The 26773-nt window shown below is 41.1% G+C and overlaps 3 protein-coding genes across 3 annotated transcripts; 1 reads left to right on the forward strand and 2 right to left on the reverse strand.

Moving 5' to 3' along the window:
• Nucleotides 1-1019: 1019 nt before the first annotated feature.
• LOC141782599 (glutamate-rich protein 6-like) lies at nt 1020-9633 on the reverse strand. Its single transcript, XM_074659149.1, has 14 exons — nt 9294-9633; nt 9152-9203; nt 7522-7643; nt 7336-7412; nt 5777-5860; nt 5494-5574; nt 5240-5347; nt 4903-5063; nt 4600-4655; nt 4328-4473; nt 3735-3814; nt 3449-3604; nt 1666-1894; nt 1020-1494 (listed from the first exon to the last, which is right to left on the reverse strand). The coding sequence occupies exons 1-14, from the start codon at nt 9565-9567 to the stop codon at nt 1258-1260; spliced, it is 1863 nt and encodes a 620-aa protein (XP_074515250.1). The 5' UTR covers nt 9568-9633; the 3' UTR covers nt 1020-1257.
• LOC141782600 (endothelin receptor type B-like) lies at nt 9604-13556 on the forward strand. Its single transcript, XM_074659150.1, has 7 exons — nt 9604-10844; nt 10983-11095; nt 11287-11491; nt 11795-11935; nt 12029-12162; nt 12249-12357; nt 13186-13556. Exons 1-7 carry the CDS (start codon nt 10386-10388, stop codon nt 13354-13356), a joined length of 1332 nt encoding a protein of 443 aa, XP_074515251.1. The 5' UTR covers nt 9604-10385; the 3' UTR covers nt 13357-13556.
• Nucleotides 13557-22218: 8662 nt separating this feature from the next.
• On the reverse strand, nt 22219-26631 carry LOC141782112 (leukocyte cell-derived chemotaxin 1-like). Its single transcript, XM_074658153.1, has 7 exons — nt 26176-26631; nt 25893-26021; nt 25227-25367; nt 24993-25106; nt 24728-24881; nt 24097-24293; nt 22219-23625 (listed from the first exon to the last, which is right to left on the reverse strand). The coding sequence occupies exons 1-7, from the start codon at nt 26329-26331 to the stop codon at nt 23398-23400; spliced, it is 1119 nt and encodes a 372-aa protein (XP_074514254.1). The 5' UTR covers nt 26332-26631; the 3' UTR covers nt 22219-23397.
• Between the last annotated feature and the right edge of the window lie 142 nt (nt 26632-26773).

Consider the following 26773-nt stretch of genomic DNA (forward strand, 5'->3'; position numbering starts at 1 on the left):
GAAAAACTGCAATGGTCATTTTCAAAAGGGGTCCATTGACCTCTGACCTTAGATATGTGAATACAAATGGGTTCTATGGGTGACGAGTTGACGAGTCTCCACATTACAGACATGCCCACTTTATGAGTTTGGGGAAAGTCATAGTCAAGTCAGCACACTGACTCACTGACAGCTGTTGTTGCCTGTTGGGCTCGAGTTTGCCATGTAATGTTTTGAGCATATTTTTTACGCTAAATGCAGTACCTGTGAGGGTTTCTGGACAATATTTGTCATTGTTTTGTGTTGCCAATTGATTTCCAATAATAAATATATACACACATTTGAATAAAACAACCATATTTGTCCACTCCCATGTTAATAAGAGTATTAAATACTTGACAAATCTCCCTTTACGGTACATTTTGAACAGATAAAAAATGTCCGATTAATTTGTGATTCATTGTGATTAACTATTTGAATCAATTGACAGCCCTATAAAGATCACATTATAGGTTTGGTATTGGAAACGTGTCTGACTGAATGGTTATTTATGTTACAATACAGTAACATAACAAGCATGCAGGCGGATGAAGAGTTATTAATACTACTGGTTGGTGTTTTTCAGTAGCTGGATTTCATATTAATACCAAGGAACGGCTAGTTAGGTGTGATGGGGAAAGTGCCGTTTCAACTGGGAAAATGGGCATGTGATGATTCAGGGAGATGAGAAGTGGGATTGATGATGAAGACAGGGAGTCTGTTGCGTCTGGCCTTTTTGTGCTCTTAAAGTAGAAGATGTATGTGCAACTTGTGTTTTTAGATTTGGAAAACCAAGGACAAGAACTGGCTGTAATGATAAGTGTTGTAAACATTGCTTTGGTTTTCCAAAATGTTGAAGGTCATCATTGTATTCTGTGTTGTAGCTATTCTCTTTCATTAAAAACAATCCATTTAGCATTGAATCCATCACAGCAGATCTTATGGAAGGTATGTCATGATATCTGGAGGAATTAATCTGTTCCCGGTGATCTTTTAAATACTGTATTTAAAGCAGAAACACATACAACCTGGGCTTCTTCCCTGAGTTTTTATTTTCTCCAAACCAATTGACCCAATCTTCCATAAATCTATCTCTATAAAACTCAAGCTTTACGGTCTGAATGCAACCGTGAACGACTGAGCACCAGCAGATACTCAAGAGGTCTTAAATAATATAAGGCAGTAAACTGTAACACAGCCATAAATGATATCAGCTTTTGCCAATTCTGTATTTCTCTCTTAATTTACATGGGCCTTTATCTTTTCGGGTGACTTCTCCTTTTCCATTTGTCTGTTAAGCCGCTCCCTCTGGGCAATGAAACGGTAATGTGGCTTAATGTTGCTCGGGCTTGCAGAGGGGTGGGACATGCAGGTCTGCATCTGGCCAAGCAGAGAGTAAATCTCTGAGCTCTTCTCTTGGATATCTCTCTCCAGAACGCCTTTCCCCAGCTTGACATATCTCTCTGGATAAATGAGCTGCGTTAAAAGAAAAATAACAAAAATTCAGTGCACATATTGCAAATCATTAATGACTGCTGTTATTTGTTATTTGGCATGGAGGCTCCTATATTTTTTCATGTGTAAGACAAAGAGAAACGAACAGTAAATCACGGCATAAGAATTTAAAGTGCATTTATCATTACCTACCTTAAGCTTTGACCCCACATTGAAGCGCACGCTGTTTTGCTGATGTGCAAAGCTGATGTACATGTGTTCTTGTGTGTGTATGCGCACACCGATGTGCGGTCCCAGGGCAAAGGTCAGAGGCTTGAAGGGAAGGTTACGTACATGCGGGTCACGATACCACCAATTCCAGCGCCTCCTCAAAGCTCCTGTCTCGCTGAAGCAGAGACCTCCAACAGGGGTCAGATTCAACCTTCAGACACATCACAGAGATTAGCAATAGACCTGTAGCATGAGGGCAGCAGGTTAATTCAAAAAGTATCTCTGGTCAAAAAGTAATTTAAGAAAACTAAGAGGTCTTAAATGCCCGAGATACAAAAGATACAGTTAAGATGGGTTTTGACATTTATATTCGATTCATATTCTGAATTAAAGGAATAGTTTGACATTTTGGGAAATATGCATATTCACTTTGAGAGTTAGATGAAAACATTAATACCACTAGTAGGATGCACACACATTCAAACCAAAGAGGGCAGGTGCTGAGCCGGAAGTGAGCAGATCATGAAATAAACAAATAATTAGCTCACACACTTAGTCTGATGAAGAGCAGTTATGCTCGAAACCTCACCTAGGTGTAGTAAATAAGTGGACTTTGGAGCCCTGCAGTGTGCAAGCTAATTTTTTGTTTATAAAAATGATACCACTCTCATACAGAGTGCTGCAGGAATGAGTCTTAAAACCCGGAAATGAGTGAGTCTCGTGTCAAAGTCAGTGGGTTTTTTGAATGTTTTTTTTTAGTTAGATGCCTGAAATGAGGTCTGTGGTTAACACAAGCTTAAGAGATTTTAACGTTTTGTTCTGCGATATAAAATACGTCAGTAAATATCCCACTCAGGAATTACGGTACATGCCCACAGTCTCCGTCCTTTCCACGCTTCCCATTCACTGTCTATGTAAGAAAATGCATTCTGGTAGCGTGGCAGTGCGATTTGAGAGACGGACCATCACGTTGGCCGATCCTCATTTGCATAAAGATGAGGTCTAGACTACTTTATGCAAATCACGGGCATCCGACGCGACTCGCCGCCTCTGGAAACTCCAAAACGTCATCACGCCGACTCGTCCGCCTTTACACCCTCGTTGTGTATACTCGCGCTCATGTGACCGTGCATGGTGTTGTTTGTTTATAGCCTAACGTTAGCTTTTTACTTCAGGTGATTTCATTCACACTTCAAAAATTATAAAAGTGGTGTTCATTTGTGGAGAATATCTTACAGAGCAAAACGTGGAAGTATCATAAACGTTTGTTTGCAACAGAGCTTATTTTCTGCAGTTATCCAAAACCCAATGGAAAAAATCCCATTGGCTTTTTTGTCGAGCGATTCTAGCTTCCTTGTTGGCCTACAAAAAGACGTCCCTGCACCACTCTATTTGTCCGTTAAATATACTACTGTATGCAGTCAGCAGCTAAGTAGCTTAGCATAAAGACTGGAAAAAGGGGGAAACAGTTATCCTTTTGTCTGAAGCTGACAAAATACAGCTACCAGAACCTCAAAAGCTCAGCAATTAAGACGATATATATCATTTGATTAATACGTCCAAAAAACGAAATCTAAAAATAGCAATTTGTCGTTTTATTGGGAGTCAATTCTTTGTCTGGGACCACTAACATCCTGGAATCTCTACTGGTTATCTGGCGAATAAGCATATTTCCCCAAATATGGAGCTATTCCTTTAAGGCCTTGTTTTAGTAAGAACTTTGTATAAATGATACTAATAGCAGTTATTATGGAGTAACAATTACCGCATCGTTCCATTGGGATAATAGCATGTGGCGTGGCCTTTATTTGTGAATATGCCTTTGATGCTGGGCTCCTCGTCCTTGTCCTCCAGGATTATGTAAGTGAAGTCAGCAGCTCCTTCAGAGGATATTGTAATGGCCGTTTTCCCAGAAGGATAACTTTGTCTATTAAGGATCATTAACACTGTGCAAACCATTTATCAAAGGGAACAAACGTGTACCCTCTCATTAAGCACTATGACCTATATAGTCCTTGATCTTCCACTTTGTGCACTTCTTAAAAGGATACAAAACATTACCTGTTCCATCTGGGCATAAGGTGAGAAAACATTGCCCATCTTTGTAGAACTTCATAATAACTTCCTTGATCTGTGACGCAAAATAGTCAAGTTATTTATTACATTTCTGGTAAATACATTGATGATAAAACACTTAGTGGGGTGAGATGAGCCAGTTTTTACTTGAGGCGTTTTTCAAGTGAGTCATGTCTCCGACTATGTACATGTACATTTATTTCAGTATGTGGTACATCCTTGGGAATTATCACTTTGGAGCTAAAATAAACAGTTTTTGAAATATGACTTTCCAAAAAAAAAGAAAGAAATTGGTTAAGTTAAGGATAAGTTGAGCCATATGTAGTACGCCTAGTCTATCAATCATACCGGTCTATCACTGAAGTGAGGTCTCTCCATCACAGGGTCAGTAAAAGGGATGACTCCTCAAAAATGTGTGGTCACATGACCAATTTTGTCTGTGGTTGCCTAGAAACAAGGGGTGGCTCAACTTCCCCACGGGCTCAAATCACCCCACTCTCCCCTATTGTGGTTTAGGAGGGGCCCCGGTAACAGCAGTGTCATTATGAAAACACGCGTTCATACATACCTTTGGCTCGCCATCTGTTTCGTCTTGCAGTGCATACAAGTTCGTAGTACTTTTGATATCCGTCTGAGGGAAAGGCGGCTCATCATAGTTGTAGGGAACGTCTTTTGACAGCCTGTAGGAGATTCTATTCTTGATCATAATATGGCCTGAGCAGAAAAAGGAGAATATCCAGCTATTGATAGTTTTGTCAATGAGAAGCATGAAAGACTGCAGACATATTTTTATGATTTGTACTAATTTGTCTAGACTAGGGCCCCAGGTTGCATACTTACTTAAGTCTATCTTCAAGTGTCTTTTAGTTCTTCTCCGGAGTTGCAAAAGTCTCATCCTACATTAGAAATTGAAATTATTTTGGTGGAAAAAATTTACAATACTGTGCCAAAACCTGAAGGGCATGACAAAATCTAATTCAGATGTTTCATGCTACTGCAAACACAAAGAGAAATAGAGCTCTTTTATGGCATGCAATCTAGTACAATCAATATCAATATATGTATGTCCTTGGCAGTCATCTACTTGATCCTACCGACATATAAAATAAATGCATAAGGGAACAGGGCATGCATGATACTCACCTCTCCTTTGCCTGGTCGTTAATAGCTCCCCTCTCCTCCTCACTCATGATGGGGGCATGCAGGTTCACATCACTCTTCTTATATGACATCTTCCGTGCCAATTTTTCTCTCACTCCCATTAAAAGATCTCGCAATTGTTTAGCTTTCTCGCAACAAAAGAGCTGAATAAAAGAAAATTCACAACAGTACACATTTCTATTTTCTATTTTACTAGCAGTGCTCCTCCAACCCTTTCCCACCACAAATGGAGGTGATTTTGTCAAGGTTACCTGAACAGTCATTATTTCTAATGAATTTATTTTCAATTTCTTGTTGGAGGTAAACAAGGTACACTCACCCCCTCAAAGCCCGCTTCATTTTCCAACAGTTCGTTGTATATGAAGAGCTGCTGGCAAAACTCGCACTGAGCAAGAAGCACATCCTGTTTAGATTCCACCTCTGGAACCTGGACAGCAAAAAAACATACTCACTATCACCGCTCCACTTCTGATATTATAGCCTCCACTCGCTGCTATTAGGCTACTGTGGGAAAATGAAAAAGGCCATCACTGTCATTTCCAGGCACAATGGGCAATATAGAGATACAGGTACCTTTTCAACATGAGGACTTTGTTTTTGCTCTGGCTTGTATGCTAGGAGACGAGGCGGACCCACACAATGTACATCAGGCTCCTGATGGGAAAACGTGTACATATTGTTGAATATAAGCTACATATAACCTTTATGCATGAAATTATTCATATTGTAATGCCTTTGTCGAGAAAAAATAGTGATTTTGACCGTGGTGGCAGAAGTACTTCGATCTTAAAAGTAGAAGTAATGAATTACATTTACTATCGTTACTCTAATGAAGTCTTTTTTTATGTAAGCCTACTTGTTCTTCCGTAGACGGAAGCTGGATGGCCGACGGAGGATGGACGGCAGCTCTGACGGCTTGTTTTCCTCTGGTCTGTGAAATCTTGCAGATGCCATTAGGAGCACCGGAGGACACAGAGACACATGATTTCTTTCAAATTACGTGTCTCATGCACTACTGTCAGGATACAGTGACATACAGTTTTATAAAAATAACTTTTTTAAATCATATTTACTCCAATTCTAGTACTTCACTACATTTCAAGTCACGTCCGTTACAGAGTAAAAGCAGCTAGCAGTTAGTGATCAGGTATGGTCAGAATTATTGTACCTCGGCATAGTTAAAAATAAAGTTGCATTTACCTTCGACCCAAATTAATCAAACACAGCTAGGATGTTGCTTCACTAACAGGTGCATTCTGGGTCTAGCTAACATGCTAAATGCAATAAATCTCATGGTGGGTCCTCCAGCGGTGACTTCTGCGTTCACTGAGGAACATTTACCTTCAGTGAAGTGTGTTTATGACAATAACCCCTGATGTGACTGCAGAGCCTCTTTCAGCTCAACATTTTTGAAAACTTTGAGGGGCACAGTGAGACAGAGAGGCTGAGTGGACTGGTTATGCTGGGACCAGAGAGGCTGAGTGGACTGGTTATATGATGTATTGAGAATGAATGTGCAGGGAAGTTGAACCTAAAGCAGATTGTGGAGAAGTGTACAATCCCTCCTTTGCAGATATGTGTTTGTGACTGCAGTTGCTGTGGAGTTTATTTTGTTTATACATATGAGTTGTCTGCCTTGGTGGTGCTTTATTCTGCTGTTGATTCTATAAGAAGTGTCATGATATTTAATTTATGTACCTTAATATTAATTGCTTGTTGCACCCGCTGCAGTGTCCATAGGTCTTTTTATTTATTGTCTGTGATTTTTTTTTTTCCATTGTCTGAGTTCCGTCCTGTTTTCTGGTTAATTCTAGTGAGACTACACTGAGGAAGGTGGTTGCATATTTATAATTGATATAATAAATATGATATTTATTATGAATATGATTCATTTTGTAGCTTAAAGGTACATCATCATATACCCCCCTCCCCCCTTACATTTTAACTTTTTGCTTAATTTCTTTAAAGTAACAGTACTTTTACTTGAGTATGACATTCTAGTACTCTTTCCATCCCTGAATAAAAGTAGCAATACCACAGTGTAGAAATACTATGTCTGTTACATGTAAAAGTCATGCATACAAAACGTTCTATACCAAATAATTACCATTAAAATATACTATAAGTAAGTACCAAAACTAAAACTCATTATGCAGAATTGCCCATTTCAGAATTCCATTTTGTGATTATTGATTCATTATTTATAAGCATCACTTTAATGTTGCAGCTGGTAGAGCAGGGGACAATTTTAACTAATTTAGTTAGCTATCTAACTGCTGCTATGTACCTTTATCTATAATGATATCACATTTATTTCTTTATTATATTCTCTATTAATAATTTTAAATCGGCGTTGAAGAAAATTGACTTCACTTGACTATGCATAAAACACACGTTTTGTCATGAGCAGGTTACCTCTGAAGAATCAGCGACAGTGTCCGTGCTTTCCACCTCTGCCTGCAACAACTGGGGAACTTCAATTTCCTTTTGAACTGCACAAGAGAGAAATAATTGGGAATTTGACAGATGTCTGAGTCATGAGAGGCAAGAGGGGGCAGGAACAGGTGACCCCTTCGCACCCAAACTGATGACATGGCTTACCTTGACAGCTGAGAGAGAGGCTCTGCTCCACCCACCTCCAATCTGTCTGGGCATGAGTGCCCACCAAAGTAATGAATCTTCCATCCAGCGCGACTACCTCCATGAACTCTGGTGAGACCGGACTGCACAGAAAAACAGAGACAGGAGACAAATAATTGCAGCAATGCTTTACCAGAATGACTCTATTCATCTTAGAGCTACAGTAATTGATTTTTTATCCTCTTGGGTGCAGAGGAACTCCTCAAAAATCTACAAAAAGACACATCTGACATATTGCCATCTCATGAAGTTGTTGTGGCAGTTGAATTTGTACGCATTGAGCAGACGTGGAGCAACATTAGCAACGTCTACAGTGGTTTTATGAGAGAGTTTTGGTGAAAACAGCTGCCTGCTGAGCTGAAAGTAGCTAACAAGGTAAAGGTCCTGACACACCAAGCCGACAGTCGGCCGTCGGACAGTTTGGGGCCGTCGGTGAGTGTCTGTCGGCCTAGTTTTTTCGTGTGTCCCACACCGTCGGCTCTAGTCTGCCAATGTCGGAGGCTTTTCAGCCGATTCAGCATGTCGCTCGTCGGTGAGAGAAATCACTCTGATAGGCTGTTCAGCTTAAACGAATCAGTGCACGAGAAGAGAAATGGACGTGAGGAAAGCAAGCCAACGAGTAAAGTCAAGAGGAAAAACACAGAATGCTCTTCTCACTTTTCATCTTCATCTGATCTTATCATTCCAATACACTGATATTTTCTCAACGACATGGCCATCGGGAATGAAGCTAAGTGGGGAGTGAGAGTGGTGTGAAAATGGTCGGCAAACACCACTTTGTTTCATGTAGTACGTATCATAACAACGGCTTGTTTATCCGCAGTCCTCGATCTTCCGGTTTCCCTTTTTGATGACTAATATGAATTACCGCTACCTGCTGGTGTGGAGAGTTACTTCATCTCATGCAGGTGCAGAACGAACGTGGTAGTAAGCCGTCGGCTGTAGTCTTTGTGGTGTGTTCGAGTGCAACTTTTTGGCCAAGACAAAGGCTACGTGAGGCGACGCAACTTGTGGCCTTCATCGCCGCTAGTTCTTTGATGTCGGCTTAGTGTGTCCCCAGCTTAAGAGACTAAAATTGAGACACATTTAGTGGATAATAATAATTTATGTCATCACTTCCTGAGAGCCTCCTTGCCGGTTAGAGACTTGTAACCATGGTAACCCGTACCAACCTCATGTGAACAAACGACGGTTTGTAAGAATCAAAGTCTGAATTAATTAAAAAATATATATTGTGCCTAGCAAAGTGAAATCTTATACTTACAGTTAAATTGAAGCGTTATTGATGTTACAGAGTTGTCCGTCAACGTCAGTTATGTACGTTTACGTCACTACCGCATTGCATTGTGGGATATTTATGCTGCCGTAGTGTCCAGTGTTTGCATATTGTAATATTTCACCGGAAAGAGTATTAATATGATTATTAGTATATAATTTGCGCACTATTGGTTTCATACTAAGGGTTCGGACGTACCAAAATATCTCACTTACTGTTTTAGCATACTAAATAGCGTGTTAGTGTGGCATTTCAGATGCAACCACTGTGACATTTGTTATTGTCATGTTTATAGGATTGAAAAATGTTCCTTACGGTTTCTCCTCTATAGGCGATGCGCTGGAGCATCCAGGTTCTCTCGAATGGCCTATATGGGAATAAACAAAGTTGTTATAATGTTGAGTACATAGACAGTTTGGCTGTTAACAGTTGTCATACTTTTTCACATCCAACTCACTTTTCTCAATCGGTCCTTCTTGTGGAAGCGTGCCAGCACATAGCTTTCCAAGGTCATTTGCCGCTAGCGGAGCGCAGATTTGAACATTCAAAGGAGAGCTGGAGCGGTTGTCGGTTATGATGTTAACAATGGGATCTTTCTGGTCGTCACATGTCTCGTGCTCCTCCAGGCTCTTCAGGTTGTCACAAAGCTGTCGAGGGGAGAAGTCACCTTCTTTAGGACTCTCAGGAGATGCAGAGGCACCGTCTCTCTGGTAGGATGGAGACTGACTCATGTTTTAAGAAACGTGATCTGTCAGCTGAAGCAAAATCTCTAGAGGACACTATCTGAATATTGCAAGGTTCCATCTCATTTTTGTTATTGTTCAAGTGCAGTTGCCCGGCAGTAGTTTTGCATCAAACTCATCCAAAATGTCATATAGTTGCAGAAGACAGTTTTCCTGTTCCCATTACATTCACTAATGATGACTTCTAAGTTTAGCAATAGAGACTGTGGCTTCAAGCAAAGAAAAAAAAAAAATCTTCTCTTCGCTATAATAGACATTTTGCTACATTTAGATTTTGTGTGAAAGTTTTATGTCAAACAAGATAACAGACAACTTTTTAGTGATAGAGTGGGAAACAACTGTAACATAATGTCCCCACTGGAGCCTATAAAATGATCTCACTCTGTGATAACAGACAATACACTTCAATGCCATCCTTTCATTGAGGATGATGCATCAAGGGAAGTAATTACAGTCACTACTGACAGATCGATGACTAACGCTGACAACAATACCGTAGTCTATAAAACCCTCTGCTGGGTTCAGGCGCTGCAGCAAAGTAGTAGTAGAGCAGTCCTTTGTGTTGAACATACAGCCCATTTTGTAGGCATTACAGACACTAATTGCATACAGCGTTTGTATATGTACATCTAAAGGTAAGCTGGCATCATTCAGAGTATCATATTGTATCAGTGCTGTGTGTTTACTGTTGCTTTTTGATCAGTGAATTATATTAATTATTTTCCTCACCTAAATGCTTTGATGCAAATCTCAAGGCTGAGCTGCTGTGCTAATTATTTTCACTCTCATTTTCACTCCAGGGCTGCATGGCGAAAACATTTCAGGGCCTTTTGAGGAAATCATCAACAATGTGGGCCGCTGCTCTCGTTCTTTGTTTGGGAAATATTCTCATCGGAGGAGAGGCCAGTGATCAGCATTCAGAGCCGTTCCCTGTAATTGAACTCTCTGAAACGGCCTCCCCTGGTGTTTTAATACTGGACAAACAGAAATCCAACAGCTCAATTCATCCACCTCAAGTGGCAAGACCAAAAACACCACACCCTCCTATGTGCCTGGAATCGGCTGGAATCAGAGACGCCTTCAAATATATCCACACCGTGGTCTCTGTTGTTGTTTTTGTCGTCGGAATAGTGGGGAATTCGGCTTTGCTGAAAATCATATATGTGAACAAATGCATGAGAAGTGGACCAAACATCCTCATCGCAAGTCTCGCTTTGGGGGATCTAATCCACATTGTGATAGACATTCCAATCAACGCATACAGGGTGAGTTAACTGTTATTACAATTACATTGAGAAAAACAATGCTGCACCTTATCCTGCTCTATTTATCCATTTTAAAACTTCAATCTCGCCTTGAATTGATTGTGGGTGGGTTTTTCTTTTCTTTGTTTTTTTCTGCAGCTCATGGCAGAAGATTGGCCATTCGGTTTGTTGATGTGCAAACTCGTCCCCTTCATACAGAAAACCTCTGTTGGAATTACTGTGTTGAGCTTATGTGCCTTGAGTGTCGACAGGTAAGGAGATAAGCAGCGCCGTCCTGTGCCCTACAAGAAAATAGCGTTCGCCGGCCACTATCTGTATTTCATCAAGCAGACAGATTTGTTTTAGCATTAGCCCTTGAAATGTTCTTTAACTGAAAAATGTATTATTGTTACAGATGAAAAAAAGTCCCCCAAGCCATAGCATTTTCCCATTGATTTTGCAGATACCGAGCTATAGCATCCTGGAATCGAATCAAAGGCATCGGGGTTCCAGTGTGGACAGCAATCGAAATAACTCTGATATGGGTTATTTCTATCCTGCTGGCTGTGCCTGAAGTTGCCGGCTTTGATATGATAGAAATGAACTATAAAGACAAGCATCTGAGGATATGTCTGCTTCATCCCATGCAAACCACGCCGTTCATGCAGGTGATGTAATAGTTTCCAACCTATGCAACAGGATAAAACAAACAGATCAACATGTGTTTGATTTGTCTATTCATATCCCGCAAAGTGTTGACAGGAAATGAAACGAACAATGGCTCTAATATTATTACTCATAACTTCATCCAACAGATGCCCACAGATTCTTGTAGGTGTCCTTGTAAACCTCTATATATATATGTGTGTGTGTCTCCGATATTGTTTCATGCATGCTGTAACGTAGCAACCAAACATCATGTCAACTGCAACGCCGACTGACTGTGGGCCGCTGTCATGTTTAATCAACAGTTTTATAAATCAGTAAAGGACTGGTGGCTCTTTGGCTTCTACTTTTGCATGCCACTGGCCTGGACTGCCGTCTTCTACGCCCTCATGACCAGGAAAATGCTGAAGAATACTGAGAACACATTAAGCGACCACACCAAGCAGGTTATTAGTTTTGAGCAACTTTTTCTTTTTGCACATTTCTCACATTTTGGCATAATATCATCTATAATATTGATCATATTTTTCCTTTTTAAGAGACGAGAAGTCGCAAAAACCGTCTTCTGCCTGGTGATTGTGTTCGCACTTTGCTGGTTGCCTCTATACCTGAGCAGGATCTTGAAATTAACCATATATGATGAGAAAGATCCTAATAGGTGTCAGCTGCTGAGGTGAGCATGAAAAAAACTTTTTTTTCAATGTTCATTTCCTGATCCGTACTCTTTTGTCTGATAATGTTTACCCTCTTTTTTTTCAGTGTCTTTCTCGTCCTGGACTATTTTGGCATTAACATGGCAGCACTCAACTCGTGCATCAACCCTATTGCATTGTACACAGTCAGCATGAGATTCAAAAGATGTTTCAAGGTAAGATATACTGTCATGTTTTTCCAGGTGTTCCTACAGTATGTAGGTCACTATTCAGGTTTAGACAAATCTGATGGGGGGGAGGTGAAAGCATTGCGGTCCACGTTGAATGAGCTATCACATGTGTCATCAAGGCCATATGGAGTCATGTCTGTAAAGTGGCCAGACTGAAGCGTGCAATGACCCGAGGGGGTAATAAGTGAAAATGGTCTGGAAAAACATCGTCAGAAAAAAAAAAGCAACAGACACTTGGCAATCTACCAGACAGTTTGTCACTGAATCAGAGTGGTGTGTTATGAGGAAGAAGAAAACATGGCCTCAAGGCAATGTTCAAGGGAAAATGTCTTTAAAAGCCTTTATTGTATTACTAGCTTGGAAGGACATGTCTAAAACATACTTTGATTCGTTTGGCTGTCATCGGGTTTGTGCGCACCATGCACGGTGCATGAAGAACCACACTCCCTCGGCGATAATGGGTTTTTATATCGCATTTATTTTTTACATTTTCCTTTTAATATATCCCCTCTTCTTTAATTAAAAGACAATCCAACCTGAGATTGCTTTCAACAAATGTCTCAACACGGAGATATAAAAACAGAACTGCTTTCTATTATGCCCTCTCGGTACCAGAGCAACAAGGCTTTTACTGTAGGTCATTATTCAAATAGGCAATACTGCATCCCACTCAGATTGTACTGTGAATACTCCACACACAGATAAACTTCTCAATGTGCCATTTTCTCCACGTGAAGCTGATGGTAAATGTTTGTTGTTCTCTGACCAAATGTCTTAATGTGTGTGTGTGTATGTGTGTGTGTGGTCCTTCAGGAGTGTCTGTGCAGTCGGTGTCTACCTCTTCAAGCTGTTGCCCATGACGAGGCGCAGTCTGTTTTCAAGTCCAGAAAGCAGGATCAAGCCTCGGAGCAGAGCTGCAGCATCAAAGCTCACAAGCAGACTTCAACACTTCTACCTGAGCAGGAGAACGCTTCACTGTGTTAACAAAACTCTGTGAAAATTAGGGGTGGGTAAAAAATCGTTACGGCATAGTCTCGCGATATTTTGCAAAAATTGGCATGGCCATTTTTTAAAGGGGTCTCTTGACCTCTGACCTCAAGATATGTGAATGAAAAAAAATGTAAATTATATTAGATAAAACAGATGTTGAGTAAACTGCATTATTTTCAGTTGAAAAAAGGTAATATATCGCAATACTCAGCATATCGAAACATTTTTAAAATCGCAATAAGATCATATTGTGACTTAAATATCGTGATAATATCGTATCGTGGAGCCTCTGGTGATTCCCACTCCTAGTGAAAATACTATGTGAGGTCTTTATTTTATTATATACATTTACTACACGGCGTTGTTGAATACTCGATTCTGGTTGGTCAATGACGGCGTTCTACGGTCTGTTATTTCTTTATAGCTGATCATTGCTATGTAAACAGCTCGTTGCTATGTATAACAGGTCGTTGCTATGGGCGCAGATCTGATGTCTGACTCTGGTGAACCATTTTTGTGTCAAATTATTGATTTCTTAAGTAAGTAGCCGTGTAATAAGTGGGATAATGTACAGCTAGTGGGTCATTGTTGTTTATTTTACAACAATGACCGGCTCGCTGTACATTATCCCTTACGTTTGGCTATCAAAGCAGCTACCATAACAGCTGTATGAGTAGCTCTTGACATGTCATCCTAATAACGTAAAATACCTTGTGAATAACATGCAGCAGCACTGTCTTTTGAACTGCTGTCGTCAGTTGAACATCTGCTTTGGTATGAGCAACCTGGAGTCAGACTGTTCAGACTATTTGCCCTCGGGGCTTGACTCACTCCCAACCATTACATCAGATTTTACCTACTACCTATCCTGTATCATGCATCACAGTACTCAAATCACTGTTTTGGGCACGACGCGAACCTGGCACCCATCAACAGAAATCTTGTCACGGCTTACCGCCCGCATACGTATCATTTTGATTCTGTTTCTGGATTCTGGTATAACACACTGTGCCGTATGAATTCAAGCAAATGGAAATTCAAAAATGATTACGATGGGTTTTTATGGGGTACGGTGTATTATTAGTACATAAATGTGTGTTTTGATCTCTGTTACCCGTGCACACAAAGAGTTTATAGCGTTCCTTTCGCTTTTCTTGAACCTTGAGAAACATATCAAATTGGTGCCACAAGTAGATTCCGTCTCCGCCACCGAATGACTGATTGATGGTGGCCTATTTTTAATGCATTGTTAAATGTGTAATGCATGGAGACACTTTATAAAAGACCTGAGAGTGGGGAAGAAGGAAAACGAAGATGACAGAATGAGGTCAGGAGGAGAGAGGGATGGGAGGGGGGGGTTGGTAGAGATGAGCACCTGATAGGTCTTCCTGTCACAGGACAAGGCAAGCACAAATAGAGCGCTGTTCTCCCAGCTAATGCTGTATCAGTCTGCAAAACTGTCTTGATGCTGTGCGCTGGAATGCCTATTAAAAGTTTATCTTGTCTAAGCAAAGAGCACAGCCTTCGACTGTTTGGAAAGACTCAGTTGTTTGTTTGAATAAAAGGCGTGTGAAGACTTGTGATGTTTGCAATGCTTATATGGAAGAGACGCGTAATAAGGACATGACCTTGTGATATTTTCCAGTAAAGTATTTTGTATACCTCAAATTTAAACTTGCATCCCATAGTACTTTCCATTATTTTCAAGCACATATGGCAAAAACACGTGTGCATGAAAAATACCTTATTTAAACCTTAAATAATCAAAGCCCTACATTCCTTTCTTTATTTTTCAATTAAAGGTGCTAAATACAGGATTGGGAGCATTTCTATTGCCTCTCAACGGCTCTCAACATGGCTGGTCGGGTTTAGAAGGTAACACGCAAATTGCGAAACCATGGTGAGATGGTTATGGTTAGGTATTGACCTCGAATATTTAAGGTTAGACATTGACCTCGAATGGTTAAAGCTGCAGTGGTTAGAAATGGAGCAAATCACGGTTACCATATCCTGACAGTGGTGCATGAGACAGGTAATCTGAAAAAAAAATCATGTACCTCTGTGTCCTCCGGTGTCCTCCGGTGCTCCTAATGGCATCTGCAAGATTTCACAGACCGGAGGAAAACAACCAATCAGAGCTGATCTGCAGCCTGCCGTCTCTGAGCAGCTGTCAATCACTCGCAAACTCCGACCAAACGGTCAAACTAGGCAGCGCTGATCAAATATGAATCAATATTCTGTTACTGTAATGCCTATTTCTCATCTCAAATGTTTTCAGAAACATCTTGTAGTGTACTGTTTAGCTGTAAAATGAGCTATGTTGAGATCAAATTGAGGAAATACCAAGCACCGCCCACCACCGCACAGCCAATAGGAACGCTCTCTCTCTGAAAATGACCTGTGATTGGCCAAAGTCTCCCGTCACGGGCTAGATTTTTTAAAGCCTGAACATAGAGCCATGAGGAGGTGCAGAAGTCTAGTTTTCTCTCAGAACACTTGAATTACAATATGCTGAAAGGCTATGGGGAATATCAACTTCTGCAACTCCAAGAGGCGATTCAGAGTCCCTACATTTAACCGCATCAGGCTAAAGAATGCTTTTGTCCATCAGTCCATCTTGTTGCTAAATAATAATTAATGTGCTGCTAAAGACATGTAAATCCAGAGGACAGATGGTCATTTTGTAATGGGTTATGTATGAATAATGGTGATGTGTTTTTTTTTTTTTTTGTCTGATGGGTCTTACTTGTCTGTCTGTTTATGGTAACAGTATGTCTATTGTATGTGTACTTTTTCTCAAACTGAGCTGCCTATGGATGCAAATTGAATTTCAGTGCAAACTGACAATAAAGTTGTATCGTATCGTATCGTATTATGGAATTTTTGCCCAATGATGCCAAAAGCATTCTGCCTACTGCAGCTTTAAGGTTAGGCATTGACCTTGAATGGTAGACATTACTACTCTATATCTTTAATAGACAATAGCTGTTTGATGCTATATTGATGCTCTGGATATTGAATAAAGCTCCTACATAAACTTTATAATTTGTTTTATATCGTGACTTTGTACAAAGTATTTGTTGCTCTAATAGCTCTCGGCACATCAAATAGAGAGCACAGAGAAACGCTGGTTCCACATCACATCACATCAAACCAGCAGGCAGCCATCTTTATGTACCTAATCGATTATCCTCGCTTTCCTCCACATACAAACACGAGATTGAGACAGTGAGAATCAGGTTTATGTTTGTTATTATGACAGATTAGCAAGAATCAATGTAATCCTTTCAAATTTACATATCGTAGCTCAAAATTGTATATTTAACCATAAATCAAATAATTTTTTTTAAAGTTGCACTGTAAAGGCAAATTTGAGCCATCTGACTCCAAATGTGTTTGTGATTAGAGATGCCAAAAATATGTTTCAAGAGAACAGAGAGAGTAACATGCGTGCTTTTCAGCCCACACAGTCATATTGCCTGCTGCGCTATACACTCGTGCACCTCTCTCTGTTCTGACATAAGAGAGATGGCGTCTGTGTCTCTTAAGGCTTTGACTGTTGGATGCAACAGTGTTGGACAGGATGCGGGAGTTCAATATGCTCATTTGCAGTGAAGCCAGTTTGCACTGTTTTTGATCTAGCACAACATGGTCCATGTATTTTATGTTTATGTGTGTATATGTACGTGCACTTTGGGATATGTCCTATTTGCTTTCCCTATTTCTTCTTATTTTGTTTTTTTTTTAAACTCATTTTTATTTCATATTAAATTTTCATGACACTTCAGATGGTTTTCATTTTTTTATTTGTACAGTTAACCAACTGACTTAATGGAAATCCAAGGTTTATATACTGCAGCAGCACACTTCATCAGACGCTTCTGTCAGATACTAATTTGTGTCAACTGCTGTCAAATGCTCCAGTCTCCTCGGTTAATGTAAATGCCAGCAGATAATCAACAAATGGTGCGGTGTTATCATGTCCCCAGCAGTAAAAGCTCACAACTGCCAGATGACACTGACACAATCGTGCTCCGGTATCCAGAGTAAGGTGACGTCAGCGTCAACATCAGTGAGGGAGAAGGGTGTCTGAGACCTTCTTTAGTAATCTCTGTACACACACGGCTCAGATAGGGCTCCCCACGGTGCTGCCCAGACTCCCCAGACTGTGGATTTAATTAAACAGTGTGAAATTAATTAATCAGTGGGGTGGCAGGTAAAAAGGACTTCTCACTGGAACTGCTCACACAACCAAGACAAGCATTTCATGTGCGCTGACAGTTATTAATTTGCTGTATGTTTTTATTATAGTGTTCCTACACGGAGATGCAGGAATTCTGGGAGATTAAAAAGGCTTGGCATGGGAAAAAAGCCATGCAAATTATCAAAATAACAGCTCCCCGAAAATCAAAGTGTAAACCTGTGTTTGATCTGTTCTATCAATTAATTAAAAATTTCACTTCTGTATAATAATGTGGTGCAAATTAGATGGAAATGAGATAAAATATTCATTTAGTTATCTGGGGAATCTGCCTGGAGGGCTTTTTAGTCTTCAGTCTGGCTCAAAATGCTGTCCATATGGCAATTATGTACAGTAGTGTTGCAGGAGGATTGGTCTGATGCCTACTGGCAGAGAGGAGCCTGCCTGTGACAAACTGCTGCTCGGATCTGATGTGAGTTGAGGGAGATAATGAGGCTGTTGTAAGCCTTAAGTATAGAGCCCTACCCCCGGGGTGGCATATCGGGGCTCAGGCTCCCTCATTGTTGCACGTGCTGCTGCGGAGGATTAAAAACACATTTGCTTTTATTCTCATAAACTTTGTCAGTACTTCCCGCAACTCTTTGGACAACTTCTGCTTTCATGTGGCAAGCCTCTTGACATTGCTTTGTGGAGGAGCTGCTGTTTTTTTCTTCTTCGCAGTTTGTAGATGTGAAGCCTTGATTTGATTCGGCTTTGAGCTATCTATAGCTCTTTTTAAGCACCCCACCAGAGGACGTGTACGTTCTGGGGTACATCCTACGGTGACTGAAGTTTTGTCAAATGCCATATTTTGATAGAGGATCTTTTTAATACTGATCCCATCAGGCATGGCATGGCTTTTCAAATTACTGTGTAAAGAAAAAAAAAGATGACACGGGTGAGGAAGTCTAATTTACATTGTTGGTTATACAGCGTCCTCGGAGAGAGCCTGTGCCTGCTGTGCTGTAAAGATAACTGTCCACTTCTTGCGAGGAACTCTTGACATCCACTGCAGGTTGGATGCCTCCGCCGCACTAACTGTCACATATACAGAGTGTGCCCGAGAAAAACAATGGTGCAAATTTCAGCACTGTGTCCAATTTAGACCTACACCACACTACAGGTTTTCTTATTGAGTGTAACAAGGACACCATGCAACCAAGTGCAATACAGAAAAAAAAAAAAATCCCCGCAGTGTGTGCAGAGTAATTGAGTCACCCGGGGAGAATAGCTATAATGTTTCATGACATAGAAAGTGTTATTCACTCAATGCAGGTAGACAATATTTACAGTTTTAGCTCCGTGAAATAAATAAGACAGACTTCCTTACCAGCAGGCATTTAATTAATGGCCATTAGGGGCTTGCATACTAAATAGGAGAGAGAGAGAGAGTCGAGCGGACACTCCAGCCAATGGCAGGGAAACTTCAGAGAAACCTGCAAATGGCAGGCAGAGTCAGACTGCTGGGCAGAGCTGCAAGTGGTCACTCAACCATGGGATTAAAAAGCATTTAAGCCTTGTACCAGCCCCCCTCTCACCACCACCATCACCACCCCCTCCTTTCGTCCAGCCATGTTATTTCGGGCCATTCAGGAGAAAAGAAAAGACAAATGTTGGGTGCCTGGGTTGTTATTGCCGGTGCAAAGCTGCGGGGTTACAGGTTCTTCACAATGCCAGCATCTATAAACATATTGCAGTGCTTTCTTGCAGAAAAAAACATAATGAGCTAGCCCCTAAAAGGGTTTCTGTGTTCTGGTTAAGGTGCAAAATGGACTGTCACTACTGTTTATTTCATTCATGTCTGGATGTAATGGACAACATGCAATCAAATGTAGGACAGGCTTACACTAGAGTGGTTCACTTCACATTTCTATTCACACTTCTAATGCCTCTTGGGCAACGAATTTATGACAGGCTATTGACGTATTTATAGGCAGCTCTAGTGAGGCTTGATTAGCACAAATCCATGCCACGAAATAAATCACCGGCTAAGGCATCCCAAATGTATTGTGCTTGAGTGTTGGTGCCAGGAGGATGTTGGTGAAAAATGCTTTTTGATTCAGTGGTCACCAGAGTACCACAGACCCCCTGCCTGACTGGACTTGTTTTGATGGGCAATGATGAAAGCACAGGTGGATGCGAGAAAGCTCCCCTTCCCTCGGCTGATGCTGCGGACTCGTCTTCTGTGGTTTCCTATTAGCACAGGAGTGGAGGCTTGCAGTCTGGCTGCTGGGCACAGTGGGTCAGTGCTCACAAAGCTCTGTTTGTTCCCTGGCCTGCAGGGCTCCCAGGGTAAGCTTGGCTCCAGAGGGGAGACAAACAAAAAGGCACCACTGTCTCACACACCGAAGCTGCTCTCCAACACATTCGTCTTTTCCACTCGATGGGGGTACATTTCTCTTCTTAGGAGAGAGGAATGGCAAAAGGAAACACGTTTTTTTTTAGAAACACAGGGCCTCAGGATAACAAAACTGCTGTTGTTCTGAGCTATGTGTTTTTTTCTCAGTTTAAATGCCATTTTGAGTTGTTGCTTGTGGTGATATGTTTTTTTCCCCCTCTTTTTGCTTTGTGTTTTCATCTCCTTTTGTCTAGCTCAGACTCAGAGCTCTTTGTCTTGTGCTGCTGTATCAACATATTCTGAGTGAAACCCAAGGAAAGTGCCGACAGCAACAGGCACATAACACATCGCTGCACTCGATACAACTGTTATCAGGCCATTAAATGGGCGTTATCGGTCGCTATAAGCCCCATAGATGTGGGTCAGTAGGGGCCTAAAATGCGTACTACGTTGTAAACGTGAATGCGAAACTTAAAAGCAACACGTTCTAACATGTTGTAAAACTGAATAAAACTTTATGTTTTGAACACAAGCAAAAAGGCTTCTTTAGGTTTAGGCAACAAAACTACAACTTCTTCAGGTTTAAGCAAAAATAAAACTGTTACATTTAGGAAAAAGAACTACAACTTCTTTAGGTTTAGGCAAAAAAACTGTTACGTTTAGGCAACAAAACTACAGCTTCTTCAGGTTTAGGCAACAAAACTACAACTTCTCTAGGTTTAGGCAAAAAAACTGTTACGTTTAGGCAACAAAATACAACTTCTTCAGGTTTAGGAAACACAACTACAAGTTCTTTAGGTTTAGGTAATAAAACTACAACCTCTCTAAGTTTAGGCAATACAACTACAAGTTCTTTAAGTTTAGGCAACAAAACTACAACTTCTTTAGGTTTAGGCAAAATAAAACGCTTTGTTAAGTTTAGGGAAAAACATTGTGTTTTAGCTTAAAATAACTACCAACACAAATGCACGTTGTTGATAGAACCTCCTGTTGGGTGTAGTAGGCCCCTATTGCCCCACATCTATGGTGCTTATAGTGACAGATAACGACTATTTAATAGCCTGACAACAGTCTCATCGGCTGACACATCATATTTAAATTTCAGCTGCTAACTTTAGAGATTATATATATAGTCCTGTTGAACCACAGCTGGTGCAGCTAAGATATAAAAAGGTCTCTCAATTAATCAATAATTTCAAGGTATCTCTTACGTCCATACACACTGTCTGCCTGTGATTTCTAAAGATGAAATAATGTGCATGGTCCTCTCAGCTGCTGTCAGGTCAGACATCCACTGTTGTGCTGCAATCTGCGGTCCAAGTATAACTCCATTATTGAGGGGACTTTAAAATGGGAGCTGTGTGACACACAGCGGGATGATTTAGTTTAATGACCATGGCAGTGACAGTGCTGTGATGGAAATTGGACTCCCCCTGCAAATTTACATCACTTGAGGGTACTTGGGGCTCTTTTAGCGGCTGCACTCCAGAGCACGAGCCATCAGGAGGTCCTGGATATGTCATGCTTGTCACCTTCCTTTAAGTGCATCTGCAGACGTGGGAGAGGGATTAATATTATATAGCCTACGGAGGCACAGAGGCCGTCTTATCAGCGCCGCAGATGTGATAAGCACCTCTACCCCCCGTGAAAACCAGGAAAGATCTCCAAGCAAAGAGACAAGCATCTCTTTGTGTTGTTTCCTCACACTGCTTCCAGAGATTCAATGCGGCTTTAGTGGCGGATATGGTGCAATTTCACATCTGTTGTAATTTGATGTGCCTGGATCACCCTCTGTGAAATCGTCTTGATCGCAACATGGCTCCTTTCAATTATTTAGAAAGTTGGCATATGGCTTTAGAGATCGTAATCTGATTTCTTTTGATTTTGAGGTATTCAGAGTAGCCTCAACACCCCAATAACAGCTGTGTATAAAAAGGCTCCGTCTCTGTGATCATGTCATGTTGTAGCTTAGCATCTTCTCTTTTCATAGAGAAAAAAATATATATTTATTTATTTAATAAAAATGTCACTTTTATGAAAATATTTTCCATCATTGCCATGACACTCATCTCACATTAGTTCACATCAATGCAGATGTCAGTGTGCACAAATTGCATTGCCCTCAGACTGATTCTGAGCTGTGAATGGAAGTTAAGGCAACCATTGCTGTCACTTCAGTTTTATCAGAAAAGCGCCCAGTGGAACCATGGAAACAAGATGTGACACAAAAAAACATCGACATCAAAGCCGGCATATACTGTAATTAGAATTTATTGAAGCCTACTCAGTCAGAAAAGGTACATGATCTGCTGAGCCTTTGGATCCAGTCCCATGCCTTCCATTAAACATAGTACAGCGCATTAAGCCTTGATGTTACATGATGCAAAAATGGATGTGCTCATTTATGAGTTTGTTGCTGCAAATAGGAAAATGGCATTTATGTATTCCAGTGTTACTGTATGGAAAGAAGCAGCATACAAAAAGAAAGCACCTGTTTATATGTTAAATATTTTGTCTGGATCAGTGGCGATTTTAGACTATTTTCAGGGGTGCTCAATCACACCTAAATTTCATCTCAGCACCCCTATTAAATAATTATCAAACCTAGAGTGAAGATGCTATCTTATAAAACTAGAAAACATAAGGAATCCATTGGTATCAACCGTGTCAGGTTAGCTTGTCGGAAAGGAGGCTAAATAATGCGCCAAAGTTATGCAAAAGTTTGGCGAGGGAAAACTAGCATGGCGATTTTCAAAGGGGTCCCTTGACCTCTGACCTCAAGCTATGTGAATGAAAATGAGTTCTATAGATACCCATGAGTCCCCCCTTTACAGACATGCCCACTTTATGATAATCACATGCAGTTTTGGGCATAAACCATGCAGTTTTTTTTTGTATAAATGCGTTATTTTCACCTATTCTAACAATTCTGCATACTGGGGTCCCTAAACAGTCTTGGAATTGCATAAATTGGGTATGACTGGAAAGCCGAGACTCTTGTGGATCCAATGAATTAAATTGTCACCTGAATTTTGTATTTTCCTTTACATAAATAAAGTAATTTCCACCATAACTCAATGCAGAAAAGGCAGAAATTGGTACATATAAATTCACCAGAATGCCGGAAATGAAGAGTTGACGCCCAAATTTTCCTCCAGATCCCCGCTTAATTTGTTGAAAAGAAACCTAAGCCCTTGACTCTATATTACATTCTCATTAGGGGACCACCTAATAGTCTAATCCTAGAATCGCCCCTGGTCTGGATACAAACGTGTAAGTATTTCAGTATAGACAATCATACATCATGATCTGCATTTCATGCTAACAGGCATAAAGCTTTCTGGCAGTATTTACAGTCAAATTCAGAAAATAAATATCTTCATGCATAACTAAGCTGAAAGTTTAGAGACCTTGGGGGTCTTTGTAAAAAACAAAAAAAAAACACTAGCGTGTTTTCTTACACAATACCTAAAATGCGTGCCACCCACCAGCGACAGGGCATAATGACTCGGCAAGCCACCTGGCATCCTCTGTGGTTGTAAGGCCAGGGCCAGTATCCACGCAGAGGCTCGCATATTCTCTGACAGTGAGTGTAGCCACGTCGGCACTCGGAGCAGCAGATCCCCTGGTGGTCTAACATGGTGTCAAAGGTCATGGCGCCTTCCTCTCCGGCCCCTCCGCTGCGCTGCAGTTTTGAAGCAATGTTAATTTTGAAGAGCAAATCTATACTCATTTGCAATTCAAATCTTTTTTTAAAAAAAACTTCTCCCAAACACGTGACTAGAGTTCTCTTTAAGCAACATGAATTTTTATAACCAATGGGAGTTCACTTCAGTTCAGAAGTTCATCACCGTTGGATTGGCAGCCAGCGACCTGCAATCATAGCCACTAATATGTCACCTGCTCAACAGCAGCAGCAGCAGCTGTTTATCAGCTGGCTCCTATTCTCATTTCTATTTCTGTGAAAATACATTTTCTAACAAGGCTGGCATTTTGATGAAGTCATCTGAAAGTGTTGACAAAACAGAGAAACTTCAATTCCTAATGCTGCTTTAAGGGTTGCTCCGGGGCTCAGTATATGCATCTTAATCAAAAATGCACCAGCTCTGGAGACTTGTTTATCATAAACAGTGTTGTTGACGAAGTTGGCACTCACATGATAGGGGTTTTCGGGATTGTATGCTGACCCCGCAGCAGACTGCGCCCCCTCCTCCTCCTCCTCTTCCACCGCAACTCTGGAGGTGTCATCTTCTTCGTGACTCACCGGGTTCCTCTCCCCAGCAGCTGCCTCCAACTCCTCCATGTTAAACTGCCGCTTGGCTCGCCGTGCGTCTCTCTTTCTCCTCTCCCCATCTGTTACGGCAGGCCACGAGAGGAAAGAGTATTGGGTCAACATCCACAAGACGCCGTATACATGTCCTCGGAGCTCAATCCTACATAGCTGGGGCTCTCTCAGATGTCCTGAATAATTCAATTAAGCAGCAGTGATTTCAAGCAGTCTTGCATATTTCAACATCATTCTTTTTTAATACAAGACCGGAGCCTTTTTTGGTGTACTCTAAATGTGGAGTGTGTTCAAGATGTTCAAGTGTTTCACCAACTTCTCCGACAAGTCTGTACATTTTTACAAAGTGTGTCAGCAGATAAGCAGGGCAATCACAACCGAGCTTTGAATAAACTATGAAAGAATGGAAAAGGATTGGGCCGTGCTCTGTGATGGCAGACCCCGTTTTATAGACTATAATGGGGTGGAAGTAATACATATTATCTAGAAAGAAGAGAAGAACCTTTAGGATAGATAGGTTGGAGCCAGTAAATGGGAAGTTCCCCACAAAGATCCAGGATCTTGTTGCTCAGAAAGCTGGTGTCCTTCAGCGGCTGCTCCGCAGCAACCCATACGAGAAACTCCTCGTCAAACCTCACTGGAATGACTTCATCTGTCTGCAAGAAGAAAAAAGACAATGTCCTTGACTTAGAAAAAAGAAATGAGGATGCTTTTAACCCTGCCATTTCATTTCCCCCAACGTTCTGTATCAAGTAGTGTGCATATACCAGGTCAAACATCAGCGACTCTTTCTTGTGAACTCCCATGTGTGGAAGGCTGGCTTTGATTTGGGATTTTATGTAGCACTTTCCTCCTCCGAAGAAGCGGATTCCGGTTATTCCCTGCGCCGAATCACAGAGATGCCATGTTTACACTCACAGCTTTGCTACTTTGCTAAGCACACAGAAAAGTCCCTGCTGAACCACCTCAGGAAGAGAGAGAACAAGGACAAACTCACTCACTATTTGAAAGTCATGAATCTCCACAGCTTCCTCAGCTCCACTCCCAGTTTTAAATCTCTCTAGGTTGTTGTCTGAATCGATTTCCACGGCGCCCGGCCTCACCTCCCCATTGATGTTCATGCTGTAGCGAACATTGTAAACCTGGCAGCATTCAAGGTGGCACGTTAAAACGGCTGATTAGTCAAGTTATGTAAATCACACTGCAGCAAAACACAATAGAAATGAGATACAGGGAAAACAAGCTTCATGCAATCCCCCTGCACAGTAATTAGAGTTACAGTGTTGCTCCTCGTACAGAAATCCTGTGTATTTTTAAAGCACACTGAGAATTGAGCAAAGCACCACAGGAGATGCTGTTGCAGACCTTGATGGGAATGTTTGCCCTACTGGTGAGCTCAATAGGACACATAAACATTACACTATTTATGGAGCAGAGTAACAGGAACAATTTATGTAGTTTGTACGTACTCTAACAGAATTAAAGATGCAATTTCACAGTGATGAATATGATTATGAAAACAGTATCTCTGCCTTTCACATAAATACCTCTTGTACAATAATGCCAATAAATAAGGATGTACTTTGGATCCATTCCCCACTAAAAGCATCCTATCTGTTATTGAAGGGGCACTGTAATAACTGCAGCGTAATCCTCAGTCGACTTACATTTTTATCGCTGACTTTCCACAGGTAGAGAGCAGCCATGGATGCACACAACATCAACACAGCGCCGACAATAAGAGCCACAGCTCCAAATCTCAGGAGGCGACTGAGCCCAGCAGAGGTCGGCTGTTCCTTCACAAAGTCCAACAGATGCAAAAGTAAGAAATGACAACAATAACAACTGATAACATTCCTGAAAAAACCTCAAGAGTTTTGCAAAGTTTTATTCACATGTCATGGATGTCAATTATATTTCTAATCAAAAACTTCATTAAGCCTGTCTTACCGGAGGCGTGCAGTGTTCAAAACAGCCAGATCCATGAGTGGTGTTTTGGATTTTTTCCATATTAGTCTCTCTCATGATGTCCTCTATAATTCCTCCAACTAATACTGCTGCTTCACTTTGGAGAATCAGGTTATCCGGCAGGAGGTTTTTTGACATTTGGGTGTGAATGACGCACAGTCGATATAAATTCTCTGAGCTAAATTCTTCGTCTGAATGTTACCTGTAGGTCCAGTTGGCCTATCCTGTGCTACCAAACTAAAACTTCTGAAGCAGTTCTGAACTCAGATTGGCTGGTGTCACAGGCAGTGATGTAATGGTTGGTAGAAAGATGAACTCATCGTTCAGCATCAAAGACTTGAAACTTGACTTGGACTTCCGAAAATGACTTGAGAGCATTTCCGCTTTCAAGGTCATGAAAGTATACTTTGTATATGTGGTAAGGTGCATTTTTTTGGTTCCCTGAATAGTGTCTGCAGTTCTTGAACGCAGCCCCTTACTCCTGACTCCTCCTCCAGCAACCCACTAATCAGGCCAGGCTATATAAAGCACCTGGGGCCTGTCAAGTCCTCTTGCTTCTGCTTGGCATGCTGTGGAACCA

This window comes from Sebastes fasciatus, chromosome 14 (genome assembly GCF_043250625.1).
Source record: "Sebastes fasciatus isolate fSebFas1 chromosome 14, fSebFas1.pri, whole genome shotgun sequence".
NCBI lineage: Eukaryota > Metazoa > Chordata > Actinopteri > Perciformes > Sebastidae > Sebastes > Sebastes fasciatus.